Here is an 18117-nt window from a genome sequence, read left to right as displayed (position 1 = left end):
CCTCAAGCCCCCAGCCTCCAGTCCTGCAGTCATGTCATATCCATGCCTGGTTCTGGGGCCCGAGCCCGAGGCAAGACCCAGGTTCTGGGTCCTTGTCCAGTCTCTGGCTCGAGGTCCAAGCCCTAGCCTGCGTTCTTGTCCCTGCACCTTGTCTGTATCCTGTTACATCCCTACTCTGGTCAAGTCCTGTTCTTTGTACTTCAGTGTCTGTGTCTTGCATTTGGGTCCATTCCCAGCACCCCATTGTGACACCTGTAAACCAATGTTTTGCGATTCATGCACAAGTACACCACAGATGCTGCCTGGCCTGCTGGGCTTTCCCAGCAGTTTGTGTTTTAATTTCTGCAAATACATGGCACTATTTTAAATCCTTATTACATCCAAAAGCACATCAAAACCAATGAGTTCTTCTGAAATGTGGTATTGGCATTGGCATTGTCTTACCCCATTAAAACACAGTGAGATTACAAAAGCAGGAAATGCTTTTCTTTACACTAAACTCTTGAGACCATCTTACAGACACTTAAAAAAACCAAAGAAGCTCAATTAACAAAGTAAAAACCTTAGTTAGGACATGTTTCATTTTAAAAAGAACTATTTGAAGAGAAAAGGCAATCAGGAGAAATAATCAGAAATTTATTTTGTTTTAACAGATCAATCGTTTACCATTATGGCAAGTATCTTGTACACTGTGTCCCATGATAAACAGCAGCTTTGCAAAGTGACAGAACCCAAGTAATCGTTTCAATTGTGGTGGAAAAAACAATCACCGCTCTTCAGAACTGGTGTGGAAGACAGTCGTGCTCGCTATGTGGTATTAAAATTTCGAGATAATACATACAGGTATTTATACTGCAATGTTACTACAGCCAGTCACCAATAAAATAAAGGTTTTCCCTATTTTTCCATTGAACTTATTGGCAGATTAATATGGCGCATTAAACATACATGCTCATTTAAACACAATATCTGAATCCATGGGTAATGGGTACACTTTATTGCCATCTATTTTACCAGCAACAGCAGCTAAGCATATTAATTTTTGGGGTGACGAATGAACGTGCAAGAAAAAATAATACGAGTAAATTAATTCTGCCAGGAATGTGAGTCATGGATGCTGACAATCACAGAAAACACCACTTGAGATAGCATGCATTATAGTATAATCCTCTAAGTACAGAAGCAGCAAAGAAACGAGGAGGAAACGTTCTTCCTAAAAAGGGATATATATCTGGTAACTTGAATCTTTACAAGAACATCTCACAAGTACACGGAAGCAGAAGCAAAATTCAGATTACAAAGTATCAACATGAAATTACTCATGGATGACCTCAAAACGACGATTTCTGTGTTCTCAGGAAAAAGAAAATTTAAAATATTATGTCCGTTTGATCAGCTGCCTAGGCAAGGAAGTTCTTATATAACTGATGCATGTTAATCAGAGAGATCCACTATATTTGGTGTATATATTCAATGGCTCTGTGTTTTATTTTTATTAAATCTAATACTATGAGTAACTACCAATAGTAGGTTAACATAGTTCACAAAAAACTAACCCTATTTCCACCAAAGCATTTGACTCAAATCACGATCTGCACATCACCATATAAAGCAAGCTTGATTGTCTGAAATATATTGCACCCAGAGTGAATAAAAATGAAGTGTCAACATGAAAACGATACTGGACATTGACACTGATTAGTTAAACAGTCAGCACGTTAGAATTCACATAAATTTCCATATGTTTCAGCTGGGAATAAAGCAATGAATGAAATGGCTGTTCAGCTACTTCAGTAGGTGTCCCTTCAGGCTGATAAGAGTCAGCCCTGACTGGTAAACTCTAGTTGTAAAACAACTTTTGGAAGTAAGTAGATTTGTGCCCTGCCACCTTAAGGAGATCCCCTTCTATATTTATTATAAAAGTATTTCTACAGTAAGAGAATAAGAATATGTGCCACTTACAATGTTTTCTTATAATAATTAGGGGGTACATTAGTTTTTAAAATACGTGAAATCCAGAAAAAAATAAGTTTTTATTTAGATGTTTACAATTATATCAAGTTAAGAAACCTGGCATAAATAATTAAAAAGTACTCTCAATATTTTTCCTTCCTTTGGTTTCATTCTGTATGTAACATATATTCCTATGAAGTGAAAACAAAAATTTACAGGATTAACAGCAAAGGACATGTCACAAGTGCACCATCAGAGCATCATGCATTCAGAAACATGCGTTAAAATAAACTGGAAGTGCCTAGAGTATGATTGTAATCTTCTAGTTCATAATCAGCGCTGTGAATCCAGCAGTGGCACCATTTCCTTTAGCTGGAACAAAGCACAGAAATGAAATTCGATTTTCAACCATCCCAAAACATGGACAAGACTAATCTAGATTAACAATTCTCAATTCCTTTAACATCTCAGTCTTTCACTGTCACTCCCAACACTGTTTTCACAATCACAACCAAGAAACATATTTTTAAATATCCTTTGTGACAGTCAACATAGAAATTAATTTCTGCTCTAATTTCATCTCCTCTCAGGATGGATGTTTTTAAATGGACTTCTGACCATTACGCTTGATAGTTAACTTCCCTTCACTGCTATTCATCTTTTCCATAAACGTGAGAATCACAGTCTTCCCTACAGCCAGATTACAGAAAGCCTACTGACTTCTCTTGCAGCTGACATTTTCATTGCTCTAGACATTTTAAATTAGAGGAAAAGTACTCCTGATTCATCAAATCCTTTTGCAATTATTGTACCTTAAAAGCAATGGACATTCTACAAGCATTTGGATAGACAGGGACTTATTAGGGAGAGTCAACATGGCATTGTGCATGGTAGGTCATGTTTGACCAATCTACTGGAGTTTTTCGAGGAGGTTACCAGGAAAGTGGATGAAGGGAAGGCAGTGGATATTGTCTACATGGACTTCAGTAAGGCCTTTGACAAGGTCCCGCATGGGAGGTTAGTTAGGAAAATTCAGTCGCTAGGTATACATGGAGAGGTGGTAAATTGGATTAGACATTTGCTCAATGGAAGAAGCCAAAGAGTGGTAGTAGAGAATTGCTTCTCCGAATGGAGGCCTGTGACTAGTGGTGTGCCACAGGGATCAGTGCTGGGTCCATTGTTATTTGTCATCTATATCAATGATCTGGATGATAATGTGGTAAATTGGATCAGCAAGTTTGCTGATGATACAAAAATTGGAGGTGTAGTAGACAGTGACGTAGAACATACAGGGTTAATGGTAAGGCACTGAGGAGTGCAGTGGAATAGAGGGATCTGGGAATACAGATACAAAATTCCCTAAAAGTGGCGTCATAGGTAGATAAGGTCGTAAAGAGAGCTTTTGGTACATTGGCCTTTATTAATCAAAGTATTGAGTATAAGAGCTGGAATGTTATGATGAGGTTGTATAAGGCATTGGTGAGGCTGAATCTAGAGTATTGTGTTCAGTTTTGGTCACCAAATTACAGGAAGGATATAAGTAAGGTTGAAAGAGTGCAGAGAAGGTTTACAAGGATGTTGCCGGGACTTGAGAAACTCAGTTACAGAGAAAGATTGAATAGGTTGGGACTTTATTCCCTGGAGCGTAGAAGAATGAGGGGAGATTTGATAGAGGTATATAAAATTATGATGGGTATAGATAGAGTGAATGCAAGCAGGCTTTTTCCACTGAGGCAAGGGGAGAAAAAAACCAGAGGACATGGGTTAAGGGTGAGGGGGGAAAAGTTTAAAGGGAACATTAGTGGGGGCTTCTTCACACAGAGAGTGGTGGGAATGAGCTGCCAGACGAGGTGGTAAATGCAGGTTCTTTTTTAACATTTAAGAATAAATTGGACAGATACATGGATGGGGGGTGTATGGAGGGATATGGTCCGTGTGCAGGTCAGTGGGACTAGGAAGAAAATGGTTCGGCACAGCCAAGAAGGGCCAAAAGGCCTGTTTCTGTGCTGTAGTTTCTATGGTTTCTATTGTAATAGAAGCGAACCTGGTTGTCAATGTGCACAAACAGGTCTCACAGAGGTAAATAATCTGTTTTTCATAAAATGATTTAAAGGAGGAACCTTGTTCAAGAACCCATGAGTTTGCCAAGGCAGAGTTGCTTTAAAAATGGTGCCAGCTACTCCAAGGATGGAGATGACTGAAACTCCAATTTTTCAGCACACACTATGAATGATAATAGGAACTCTGATGTTTCAGCACACACTAAGCATGATAATGTGAACTCTGATGCATCAGCATGCTGTGGATGACGATGGAAACTCTGATGTTTCAGCACACGCTATGAATGATAATGGGAACTCTGATGTTTCAGCACATGCCTGGGATGATAATTTTTCAACACACATGATAATCATAGATTAGATTTTTTATATATGCGGAAATCTTTAGAAGTACAAATGTTCCAAATTATGCCATACGTGGTGGGAAATGAATGACCTGTAACATCATGTGAAAGAATTTACTTTGTTACTTTGTTTCTCACAGCTCTAGTGGCAATAGTAATGCCAAAAATAGGGAAGGTTTAAACATCACCCAATCAGTAAATAAGTAAAATTACTTAATGTTGTGACACACTTCAAAGTTAAAGGATCAGAGAAGGGATTCTTTTTAAAAGAAGTGAGACATCGATATTATTGCAATCTGTTGGCACTATACGGATGGACAAACAGTACTGAGTGTTTTGGTCTCATGGTGTGAAGGCATATGAAAAGTGGCAGATGGAGCTCAATTCAGAAAAGTGTTAAGTGATAAATATTGTAACATCAAACTAGGATGTAGAACTAGGTTATTGGCAGGATTCTCAGCAGAGTGGAGGAACAGAGGGATCTTGGGGTCCGTGCCTATCAATCCCTCAAAATTTGCCACACATGTTGATAGCTTGGTTAAGAAGGCATATGGTGTGTTGGCCTTCGTTAGTCCGAGGATTGATTTCAAGAGACTCAAGTTAGCTCTATAAGACTCTGGTTAGAACACATGAACTACTGTGTTCAGTTCTGGTTGCCTCATTATAGAAGGATGTGGAGGCTTTAGGGATGTTACAGAGGAGATTTCCCAGAATGTTGCCTGGATCAGAGAGTGTTTCATGAGGAAAGGTTAAGCAAGCTAGAGCCTTCCTCTCTGGAATGAAGAAGGATGAGAGGTTACTTGATAGAGGTGTATAAGATGATAAGAGGCAGAGAGAGAGTGAATAGACAGTGCCTTTTATCCAAGGTGATAATGGCTAATAGCAGAGGACATCCTTCAGAGGAAAGTTTAGGGGAGATGTCAGAAGTAAGTTTTTCTGCACAGAGAATGGGAGGTACTGAGGGTAGTTGCAGAGTCTGATACATTAGGGACATTCAAGTGACTTTTAGAAAGGCATGTGGGTAAAGGAAAAATGTAGGGCTGTGCAGGAGGGAAGGATTAGATTGATTTTGTCACAGGCTACAAGGTTGGCACAACATTGTAGGCTGAAGAACCTGCACTGTACTGTATTGTACTGTTGTAATATTCAAAATTAATCTTTCATAGAGTCATAAAACACGAAAGGACAGGAACAAGCCCTTCAGCCCATCTAGTTTGTGCAGAACTATTATTTTGCTTAGTGCCATCTACCTGCATATGGACCATAACCCTCCCATCCATGTACCTATCCAAATTTCTCTTAAGTATTGAAATCAATTACATGACTAAAACAATTCAGAAATGTACTTGCATAACTAGAATATTTCTCATGTTATTGTAGCATGAAGCACAAACTCTTTTTCTGTGATGCCAATATAGAAAGGCAACTTACTTGATCGGTATAGAGGGGGATCCTGAGCGGTGGAAATGAACGTTTTGCCACTTGCCATCCCGGCGATGCCAGACTCTGGTTTCCTCGGTTTGCATGGTTTTCGGCAAGCTGCTGCCGTCAATGTACTGAGTGAGCCGGATGTATGCTATGCAGGCTGCATCATCACCAATCAAGTGGACGTGGGGGTTCAATATGATGGTGTGAATTGGCTTCTGATTCTTAGACAGAGCTACAGAAAATGAAATGCAAAATTAATTCATGAAAACCATACTAACACTTAATTCTTTACAAAACAAAAATAGCGTTCATGTCTTGTACCATTTTCAAAGTAGAATCTATGGAAGTCCATTCCTTCAACCAAGTTACCAAGTGCTTCAGGCTCAAATGCAGTTAGGCCCGGATCACAAATCTTCCTAAAAATACAATAATTTTCCAAATGTTAAAGTTGTTAAACTATATAAAGAAGATTCCACTCATCTTCCATTTGATATATTTGGGAGAATGCTCAACTGAAAGGCCAAAAAGTCAAATACATAATGCACACTGAAATATCAACATATAATAAAATATCAAATTGTAAACAATTGTTTTTTTCAAGGTGAAAAGGCATAAACCTATCACCATAGTGCAAAACAAACCAAATTAATCAGTAACTTTTCTAAGGTTGCTTTATCACAGATGGACTTTTCAAAACTTGAAGGTGGTATTTTCATTTAACACTACTTTTCCTTTGATATATTTGAGTTTTCCAGTGTCATCCTTGAACACTGCTGTGGCATTATTCAGTACCTTTCTTAATTCGCTTTCAGTTGACTTTATTGCAGGTATATTTGAGAGCAGGGTGGAAGTTGGAGGCAAAGTGGATGAAGTTGATGAGAAGCAGCACCAATGCAATGTGGGGAAAGTGCAGGATGGTCACCAGTGTAGGCTTGGAACAAAGACTGTTCCACATAGCTGACAAACAGGCAGGCATAGCTAGGACCCATGCAAGTGCCCATGGCTACAGCTTTTGTTTGAAGTAAGTCAGAGGAGCCAAAGGAAAAATTTCTCTGCATCTCTGTTTTAAATAGATGCCCCTCTATACTGAGGGCCTTCTTTTCCTAGACTCCCTCACCATGGGAAACATCTTTCCACATCTACTCTGTCCAGGCCTTACAATATTCGAAAGATTTCAATGAGATCCCTCCTCATCCTTCTAAATTCGAGCGAGTACAGACCCAGAGCTATTAAACATTTCTTGTATAATAACCCTTTCATTCCTGGAATCATCTCTGTGAACCTCCTCTGAACCCTCTCCAATGCCAGCACATCATTTTTTAGATGAGGAGCCCAAAACTGTTCACAATACTCAAGGTGAGGATCACTAGTGCCTTATAAAGCCTCAGCATCACATCCCTGCTCTTGCATTCTACACCTCCTGAAAAGAATGCTGGCGTGGCATTTGCCTTCCTCACCACTGACCATACCTGTAAGTTAACCTTCAGATTGTTCTGCACAAGGCCTTCCAAGTCCCTTTGCATCTCAGATTTTTGGATTTTCTCCCTGTTTAGAAAATAGTCTGCATATTTATTTCTTTATCATTTGCAAACTTGGCAACAAAGCCATCTTTTCCGTCATCTAAGTCATTTATATACAGCATAAACAGAATAGGTCCCAACATCGACCCCTGTGGAACATCACTAGTCACTGGCAGCCAACCAGAAAGGGATGCTTTTATTCCCACTCACTGCCTCCTCCCAATCAGCCAATGCTCTAATCATGTTAGTAACTTTCCTGAAGTACCATGGGCTCTTAACTTGTTAAGCAGCCTCATGTGTGGCACCTTGTCAAAGGCCTTCTGAATTTCAAATATACAACATCCACTGCATCCCTTTATCTATCCTGCTTGTAATCTCCTCAAAGAATTCCAACAGGTTCATCAGGCAAGATTTTCCCTTAAGGAAACCTTATTTATGGTCTTATTATGGGTTATATGTAAAAGTACGTGAATGGAATACGTTATTATGCCACGACGTCATATGCACTAGTCTCTTCAGAAACCAAAATGAAAATAAGAAAGTTCTCCCAGCTCCATGTATTTCTTGCAATTAGTTTTATGTTTTGGAGTTACAAAACATAACAGACATCAACATCTCAGAGAACTGTGCCCACCATATTGATGCAATCACAATGAAGGCATGTCAGTGGCAAGACTTTATTTGGAGTCTGAGGAGATTTAGTATGCTACCAAAGACTCTAACAAATTTCTAAAGATGAACCATGAAGAACATTCTGACTCATTGTATGAACACCTGGTATGGAGGTGCTGCTGCACAGGACCGTAGGAACTTCAGACAGTTGTAGACTCAACCAGCTCCATCACGGGCACGAGCCCTTCCATCATCAAAAAATCTTACAAAGCCAGTGGCTCAAGAAGGCTGCATTCGTCATTAAGGACCCCGACCATCCGAAACATAAGACCATAAGATATAGGAGCAGAATTAGTCCATTTGGCCCATTGAGTCTGCTCTTCCATTTTATCATGGCTGATCCATTTTCCTCTCAGTCCCAGTCTCCTGCCTTCTCCCTGTATCCCTTCATGCCCTGACTAATTAAGAATCTATCAACCTCTGCCTTAAATGTACATAAAGACTTGGCCTCCACAGCTGCCTGTGGCAAAGAATTCCAGATTCACCACTCCGTAGTGAAAGAAATTCCTCCTCATCTTCGTTCTAAAAAGACACCCTTCTAGTCTGTGGCTGCCTCCTCTGGTCTTAGACTCTCCCACCACAGGAAACATCCTCTCCACATCCACTCTTGTAAGGTTTTTCACCATTCGATAGGTTTTAATTCTTCTGAATTCCAGTGAACACAGGCTCAAAGCCATCATACATTCTTCATATGACAAGCAATCCAATACTGGAATCATTTCCATGTTCCTCCTTTAAACCCTCTCCAGTTTCAGCACATCCTTTCTATGGGGCCCAGAACTGCTCACAATACTCAAAGTGAGGCCTCACCAGTGCTTTATAAAGTTTCAACATTACATCCTTGTTTTTACATTCTAGTACTTTTGAAATGAATGCTAACATTGCATTTGCCTTCCTCATGACAGACTCAACCTGGAAATTAACCCTTAGGGAATCCTGCACAAGGACTCCCAAGTTCCTTTGCGTATCAGTTTTTTTGTACTTTCTCTCCATTTAGAAGATAGCCAACCCTTTCATTTCTTCTACCAAAGAGCATGACCATACACTTTCCGACACTGTATTCCATCTGTCATTTCTTTGCTCATTCTCCTAATCTAGTCTTTTTGTATTCTCCCTGCTTTCTCAAAACTACCTGCCCCTCCACTCATCTTCATATCCTCTGCAAACTTTATAACAAAGCCATAAATTCCATCATCCAAATCCCTGACATATAATGTAATAAGAATTGGCCCAACCCAGGCCCCTGTGGAACACCACTAGTCACCAGAAGCCAGTCAGAAAAGGCTCCCTTTATTCCCAATCTTTGCCTCCTGCCAATTAGCCACTGTTTTATCCATGCTAGAATCTTTCCTGTAATAGCATGGACTCCAAGCACACAACATCAAGTGATTTTTCTTTGTCTATCCTGCTAGTTATTACTTTAAAAATTCTAACAGATTTGGCCTTGAGGAAATCATGTTTAATATGGCCTATTTTATCAAGTGCCTCCAAGTACCCAAAGACCTCATCCTTAATAATCGACTCCTACATCTTCCCAGCCACTAAGGTCAGACTAACTGGCCTATGGTTTCCCTTCTTCTGTCCCTCTCTCTTCTTGAAGAGTGGGGTGACATTGTGCAATTTGTCTGATCCAGCGGACCATTAAGAACCTAGTGATTCTTGAAAGATCATTACTAACGCCCCCCACAATCTCTTCAGCCACCTCTTTCAGAACTCTGGGGTGTACACTCTGATCTAGGTCGACTTATTTACCTTCAGACCTTTCAGTTTCCCAAGAAACTTTGTCTAGCTATGGCAACTTCACATACTTCATGCCTCCTGACACCTGGACTTCCACTGTGTATTCAGTTTGTCTGCCATTTCATTGTCCTCTGTTACTACCTCTTCAGCATCATTTTTCATTGGTCCAATTTCCACTCTTGCCTCTCTTTTACACTTTATGTATCTGAAGAAATTTTTGGTATACTCTTTAATAATACTGGCTAGCTTGCTTTTGTATTCCATCTTTACCTTCTTAATGACTTTTTCCAGTTGCCTTTTGTTGGGTTTTAAAAACTTCCAAATCCTCTAACTTCCCACTAAGTTTTGCTGTATTATAAGCCCTCTCTTTGGCTTTTATGTTGACTTTGACTTCCTTGTTATCCATGGTAGTGTCATCTTTCCTTTAGAATACTCCTTCTTTGGGATGTATATATCCTGTGCCTTCCAAATTGCTTCCCAAAATCCCAGACATTGCTGCTCTGTTGTCATCCTTACCAACATTCTTTTCCAATCAATTCTGGTCAACTTATCTCGCATGCATCTGTAATTCCCTTTAATCCACCGTAATATTGATATATCAGACTTCAGCTTCTCCTTCTGAAATTTCAGTGTGAATTCAATCATATTATGATCACTTTCTCCTATGGGTTCTTTTACCTTAAGGTCTCAATTCAGGTTTCTTGCATAACATCTGATCTAGAATAGCTGATCCTTTGGTGGGCTCAACCATGAGCTGCTCTAAAAATCAATCTCGTTGGCATTCTAGAAATCCTCCTCTTGTAATTCAGAATCAACACGATCTTCCCAATCTATCTGCATTTGAAATCCCCCATGACGATTGTAACATTGCCCTTTTGGCATCATTTTCATTTCCCATTGTAATTTGTAGGCCACATATTTATAACACACACAAAATGCTGGAGGAACTCAACAAGCCAGGCAGCATCTATGGAAAAAAAAATCAGCTGACATTTTGGGTTGAAACCCTTCAGCAGGACTGGAGAAGAAAAGCTGAAGAGTAGATTTGAAATGTGCGGGTGAGGGGGAGAGAGAAGCACCAGGTGATAGGTGAAACCTGGAGGGAGAAGGATGAAGCAAAGAGCTGGCTTGATTAGTGAAAGAGACAGAAGGCCATGGAAGAACGAACAGGGGAAAGGAGCACCAGAGGGAGGCGATGGGTGGGCAGGAAATAAGGTGAGGGAGGGAAAAGGGGATGGGACATAGTGAAGGGGGTGGGGGTGGTGGGGAGCATTACCGTAAGTTTGAGAAATCTATGTTCATGCCATCAGGTTGGAGGCTACCCAAATGGAATACAAGGAGTTGTTCCTCCAATCTAAGTGTGGCCTCATCACAACAGTGGAGGAGGACATAGATGAATATATTGGAATGGGAATGGAAAGTGGACCCCTCATAATTTTGTATACGTTTAGCAAATCAAATCTCCCCTCAATCTTCAATATTCTAAAGAATACAGTCCTAACCTATTCAATCTTTCTTTATAACTCAGACTCAGCAACATCCTTGTAAATTTTCTCTGTGCTCTTTCTACCTTAGTTACATCTTTCCCGTCAGAAGGTGACCAAATCTGCATACAATAATCCAATGTTAAAGCTCTAGACATGCCCTTTTCAACAATTATACCAGTGCCTAAAAAGAATAAAGTGGGTTGCCTTAATGACTATCACCCGGTAGCACTCACATCAACAGTTTATGGGATACACAAATACTTATCTTGGCAACCATAAGAATTTAGTGTCATGAATAACTTACTTTAGCATTAGGTAGAATCATATTTAGGCATTCTCTTATAGAGCAAAGAACTGTGCAGCAAAGGAACAAGCCTTTCAACTCACAATGGCGTACTGAACTAATTAAGATAATGACATTTAATCCCTTCAGTGTTGAGGTGAATGAAGTTATCCCCTCTGGTTCAAGAGCCTGATGGTTAAGGGGTAATAATGTTCCTAAACCTGGTAGTGTGGGTCCTCATGCTCCTGGACTTCTTTCCTATCACATCACTACTTGTAGATGGAGTGCAGAGTGGACAATACCTACTACATTTTGTTGGCTTTTCCATTCAAGTACATTGCCAGACTGCGATGCAGCCAGTCAACATAACCTCTACAGCACGTCTGTAGAAGTCTGTAAAAGTTTTAGGTTGTTATGCTGAACCTTCACAAACTTCTAAGAAAGCAGCTACCGTGTTTTCTTTGTAACATTAACACCTGAGACATGCTGGACCCAGGACATATTCCTCTGAAGTGATAACGCTGAGGAATGTAAAGCTGCTGGCCCTGTCCCCCAATGAGAATGGCTCATGGACCTCTGGTTTCCTCCTCCTGTGCTCGATAATCATCTCCTTGATCTTGCTGACATGGAGTAAATAAAAGTGTTGCGGCTCAACTCAGTCAGATTTTCAGTCTCCCTAATATATGCTCATTAGTCACCACCTGTGATTCAGCCTATGACAGTGGTGTCAGCAGCAAAGTTAAATATGGCATTGGAGATATGCTTAGCCTCACAGTCATAAGTAAGAGTAGAGCAGGGGACTAAGCACAGATAGAGATTGTGGAGGAGATGTTGTTGCCAATCCAAACTGACTGGGGTTTGCAAGTGAGAAAATCGAGGATCCAGTTGCACAAGAAAGTATTGGGGCCTAGGTCTTGGAGCTTATTGATTAGTTTTGATGGGATAATAGTACTGAATGCAGAAATAAGGTCAATGAAGTGCATTCTGATGTATGCAGCTTCACTGTCCAGATATTTCAGGGTTGAGGGAAGAGCTGATGAAATGCCATCTGTTGTTGACCTGTTTTGACGAGTAAACAAACTGGAGTGGATCCAAGTAGCTCCAAGCACATCATTGCAGTGGGTGTAAGTGCTACTGGATGATATTCATTGACGGCAGATTACCACGTTCTTCTTGGTATAATTGAAGCCTTCTTCAAGCAGGTGGGTATCTCAGCTTGCCAAAAAGCTATCAGTGAGCACTCCAGCCCGTTGATCAGTACAGGTCATCAGTACCCGACCAGGTACCCTGTTGGAGCTGACGCTTCTTGTGGGTTCAACCTCCTGAAGGATGTTCACATGTTGGCCTAAGAGACTAAAATCACAGGGTCATTGGGAAATCGCAGAATCAGCACAACTCTGGCTTGTCTGGTGCTGCAATGCCCTATATTCTACAATCATATCTAGAGATGTCAAACACAACACATTAAAAGGCTGTCATCAAAGTCTGATCTCATGCGCGAGGACTTAAGTAGCAGCAATGAGGGACCAACAAAAGTCAGATGAACTTAAGTATTTTGCATCACTGTGGAAGACACCAGCAATATGCCAGAAATTCGAAAGTGCCAATGGGCAGAAATGAGTTTAGTTGCTGTCACTGGGGAGACGGTGATTGGGAAGCTAAAAGGTCTGAAAGTAGACACTGAAGAAGTCAAAGTCACCAGGACCAAATAGACTACACACAAGGGTTGCTCAAAGTTTTGAAGAGATAGCTGAAGAAACTGTGGAGGTATTAGTAGTCATCTTTCAAGAATCAGTAGATACTGGAATGGTTTCAGAGGAATGGAAAATTGCAAATGTCACTCCACGCTTTAAGAAGGGTGGGAGGCAAAATACAAGGATTTAGTTAGCCAGACTCCAGTGATTGTTAAGGTGTTGGAAGCCATTACTAAGAATGAGGTTTAGGGGTAGTTTGAGGCATATGATAAACTAGGCCACAGTCAGCACGGTTTCCTTGAGGAGAAACCATGCCTGACTAGACTGTTGGAATTCTTTGAGGAAATGACAAACAGACAAAGGAAAGTCAGTTGATGTTGTGTACTTGGATTATCAGAAGGCCTTTGACAAGGTACCACTGCACATGAGGTGCTTAACAAGTAAAGTATTACAGGAAAGATACCAGCATAGATGGAGGTTTCACTGACTGGCAGAAAAGAAAGAGCGGGAATAAAGAGGGCTTTTTCCTTTTGTTTGCTGGTGACTAGTAGTGTTCCACGGGGATGGGTGTTAGACCACTTCTTTTCATATTATATGTCAATGATTTGGATGACAAAATTGATGGATTTTATGGCCAAGTTTGCATACGAAAGGAGATAGTTAGCATTGCAGATCATCCCAGGAATGAAAAGGTTAATGCATGAGGAGCGTTTGATGGTTCCGAGCCTGGACTCGCCGGGGATTAGAAGAATGAGGAAGGATCTCATTGAAACCTATTGAATATTGAAGAGCCTAGATAGACTGTGGATAGTGAAGGAATCTAGGACCAGAGGGCAAAGCCTCAGAATGCAAGGATATCTCTTTAGAACAGAGATGAGGAGGAATTTCTTTAGCCAGAGGGTGGTGAAGCTGTGGAACTCATTACCACAGATGGTTGTGGAGGCCAAGTCATTAAGTATATTTAAAGCAGAGGTTGATAGGTTCTTGATTAGGAAGGGCATTAAAGTTTATGGAGAGAAGGCAGGGGAACGGATAATCTAATGAAAATATTGAGAGCAGCGCGCCGCGCGTGCGCAGCCCTCCAGTGAAAAATGATATCGTATCCGTTAAATAGGGGCCGTGGACAATTCTGATTTGATGGAGACGGACGTGAAAGCACAGAGGAACATCTGGAGAAATTTCTGAAACGCTTGTTCACTGCTGTCGTTACTGCGCGGTTGGGAATCTTCTGAAGGGAAGGCCTCAAAATCCTCGGCCTTGCCTGCTGTTGGCAACCGAGATTGAGGCCGAATCGTTCAGACAGAGATGGTGCTCAGTACTCAGTGTTGGAGAGCTGATTCGGAGGCTCGAAGTTTTCAGATGACTCAGAGACGGATTGTGGTTGGGCATGGCAGGGAGAGTTTTTCTTCCTTCTCCCGTCTGTGTGAGATGTGGGACATTTGAGAGACTGAACTTTTTACTGTGCTCATGGACTTCTTCATCAAGTTATGGTATTGTTGCACCGTTGTAACTATACGTTATAATTATGTGGTTTTGTCAGTTTTTTCAGTCTTGGTCTGTCCTGTGTTTTGTGATATCACACCGGAGGAAATATTGTATCATTTCTTAATGCATGCATTACTAAATGACAATAAAAGAGGACTGTGTGTCTTCATAATCATATCATATCATATTGAATAGTGTTTCAAAATCAGCTAAAAATGAATACAGGTGTCCCCCGCTTTTCCAACGTTCGCTTTACGAAACTTCACTGTTACGAAAGACCTACATTAGTACCCTGTTTTCGCTTTCAGAGGGTGTTTTCACTGTTACAAAAAAAAATTCAGCACGCGATAAAAAATCAGCTCGCAATAAAAGGCAGCGCGCCCCGAGTAGCCACTCTCCCCCGGATTCGGAACGGCATTGCTTTAACACAAGCCTGTGAGCAGCCGTTTGCAAGATGAGTTCTATGCTATCGGAAAAGCCTAAAAGAGCTCGTAAGGGTGTTACACTTACGGTAAAACTAGACATAGTGAATGAAGTAAGGACAAAGTGAGTTTGGCTTGTGGAAACTGATGAACATGATGTTGAAGAGGTTTTGGCATCCCATCACCAAGAACTGACAGATGAAGAGTTGATGCAATTGGAAGAAAAAAGGATAACAATTGAAACCGAATGAGTAATGATAAAGTACGACTTTAATTTTGAAAGGGTACGTCAGTTTAGGAGATATTTGCAGGATGGTTTGAGTCCTTATTAAAGAACTGCGTGATAGAAAAATGCGCGAGGCTCAGCAGTCAAGCAAGCCTTCCACATCAGCCACAGCAGACAACGAACCTCGACCTTCGACATCGAGGCGAGCAGTCATAGAAGATGAGCTGCCTGCTCTAATGGAAACAGATGACAAGATGACACCCCAGTGTCCCACCACCCCAACCCCCAGGCCACGGACAGATACTGATTCGCGGAGAATGGAAAGGTAGCCGGGAGGCACACAGCAGATCTTTAAGAAAAAAGCCGAAATAAACATGCTAATTAATTAGGTGCCACCGACACGTAATTGTCGGCCCAGATCAGAGACAACGCAATCGGAAATCGGCACTGATCTGGGCCGACAATTATGGGCGGCACCTAATTAATTAGCACGTTTGTTTCGGCTTTTTTCTTAAAGATGTACTGTGTACCTCCCAGCTACCGCTGGACCCCTGCATGCTTCGCGGATCGGTATCGGTTGGTGGCCCAGAGGATGGGGGCCACTGCACCAGCCAGCCTGTGGCGACTCAGTCTAACACACCATCATCAGTCTGCTCGGCGCTGTCCCGATTCCGGTAAGTGATACTACACTGTACATACTTTATTTCTACTTTACATAGGCTGTGTATTTTTACGTGTTATTTGGTATGATTTGGTAGCTTCATAGCTTAAAGGTTACTGGAGAGAGTGTTCTTGCCAACAGTGCTTGCTTGAGATTTTCTGCCGACGGCACTTGCATGAGATTTTTGCTACGAAGAACAGTTCAGTAATGATTGTGGAAAAGTATTTCTACTTTATATTGGCTGTGTATTTATCATATCGTTCCTGCTTTTACTATATGTTACTGTTATTTTAGGTTTTATGTGTTATTTGGCATGATTTGGTAGGTTATTTTTGGGTCTGCGAATGCTCACAAAATTTTCCCATATAAATAAATGGTAATTGCTTCTTTGCTTTACGACATTTCGGCTTACAAACCGTTTCATAGGAACGCTCTACCTTCGGATGGCGGGGGAAACCTGTAATTCAACTCTGTAAAACCAAAGAAAGCAAAATGAATACTTACGTGTAGGCTTCAAAATCTCCATTGTTAATGGCTTCAATCAGCTGCTCAGTAACTTTGATAATTTCTTGCTTGCGAGCTATGAATAAATATGACAAATGATTATAAAAAATACTCAAAGGCATTAAGAAGAGCACTGTTTTCCAGTCATGTAATCAGTTCATAGACTTCCTACTGCCATCTGAACCCTTCTCCCGCTCGTGGACAATTTATCATCAGCAAGATTCTTTTATAAAATTGGCTTTCAATAAATCTGAACAGTGTAATAGTAATTGGTTTCATAATATCCCATACTTAGGGAAACATTTTATTCATACGTAACCAAATGGAAGGAATAGAACTAGAAAACTGTGCAGTATCTTTCTTATTATTGTTTATAAAATGTAATTAAATATACTATGATTAAGTATTAAAAGAACTTGTATACCAAAAATATCTTGCAAAAAAAAAGCCTCTTTAGCTACACCGTCATCATCATATGTGCCATGTTGTATGACGTGGGCGATCATAGTCAATGTCCATTCTTGTTCTTGGCAAATTTTTCTGCAGAAATGGTTTGCCATTGCATTCTTCTGGGCAGTGTCTTTTTTAGATGGGGGTCCCCAGCCATTATCATTATCATAGCTTAAAGGTCAGTGTCACATCACCAGCACTTGTGATATGCACCAACTATTCATATTGCCATCCACCACCCTGTCACATGAAGCCATTGGAGGAGGTACACTATCATCACCCTTTTAAATTATACTCTTTTGCTAGCCATAACTCACCTACCGCTTAACACACACAAAATGCTGGAAGAACTCAGCGGGCCAGGCAGCATCTATGGAAAAAGTACAATCGATATTCTGGGCTGAAAAGAGGAAGGGGGGAGCAGCACCAAAGGCAGGCGATGGGCGGGCAAGTAGCTAACATGAGAGTACAACCTAAGTGTGGCCTTATCCTGACATCCTGGAGGAGGCCATGGACAGACCTATCAGAATGGGAATGGGAAGTGGAAATGAAATGGCTGGGCACTGGGAAATCCCATTTGTTCTGGCGGATGGAGCGCAGATGCTCAGGCAGGTGTGGCACTTGTTCCACTTGCAAGGGTAAGTGTTAGGAGGGAGATCAGTGGGGGAGAGACAAATGGACAAGGGAGTCGCGTAGGGAGCGATCCCTGTGAAAAGCAGAGAGTGGGGGGAGGAGGGAAAGATGTGTTTGGTGGTAGGATCCAGTTAGAGGCGGCGGATGTTTCAGAGAATTATGTGCTGGACGCAGAGGCTAGTCGGGTTGAAGGTGAGGACAAGAGGAACCCTATCCCTGTCTGCCCTCCCCCACCACCACTCCACAATCCTGTCTCTCTCAGCTCCCACCACCAGCTCTTGGGACCTTGGACACTCCATCTTCCTCTTAGCCCACCATCCCTGAACACTCGAAACTTCCACTACCAACCCCCTTCCCCCCTCTGATCCCAGCTCTCATCCATGCTGGGTTTTCACCATTCCCTCCGACCTTAGTGGGTAAGAGCAGACGTGTGTGAAATGGAAGAGATGAGGTTGAGGGCAGCGTTGATGGTGGAGGAAGGGAAGCCTCTTACTTTGAAAAAGGAGGACATCTCCTTCGTTCTAGAATGAAAAGCCTCATCCTGAGAGCAGATGC

General features: G+C 41.3%; 1 protein-coding gene across 15 annotated transcripts in view; it reads right to left on the bottom strand.

Annotated features, from left to right (window-relative positions):
* Positions 1-334: 334 nt before the first annotated feature.
* LOC134344192 (calcium/calmodulin-dependent protein kinase type II delta chain) overlaps positions 335-18117 on the bottom strand; it is a 586032-nt gene continuing 568249 nt past the window's right edge. For 4 of the 15 annotated variants that reach the window (XM_063043584.1, XM_063043588.1, XM_063043586.1 and 1 more), the window contains 4 exons: positions 16480-16555; positions 6107-6201; positions 5789-6017; positions 335-2325 (listed from right to left, as the gene is read on the bottom strand). In XM_063043584.1, the coding sequence (XP_062899654.1) occupies positions 2322-2325; positions 5789-6017; positions 6107-6201; positions 16480-16555 (404 nt within the window). In that variant the 3' untranslated portion in view covers positions 335-2321. Of the gene's footprint in view, positions 2326-5784; positions 6018-6106; positions 6202-16479; positions 16556-18117 lie in introns of those variants that run through there. The other 11 variants (XM_063043596.1, XM_063043587.1, XM_063043591.1 and 8 more) reach the window with 4 other exon arrangements.

This window comes from Mobula hypostoma, chromosome 3, assembly GCF_963921235.1.
Source record: "Mobula hypostoma chromosome 3, sMobHyp1.1, whole genome shotgun sequence".
Lineage (NCBI taxonomy): Eukaryota > Metazoa > Chordata > Chondrichthyes > Myliobatiformes > Myliobatidae > Mobula > Mobula hypostoma.
This window is presented reverse-complemented; position numbering and strand designations above follow the sequence as displayed.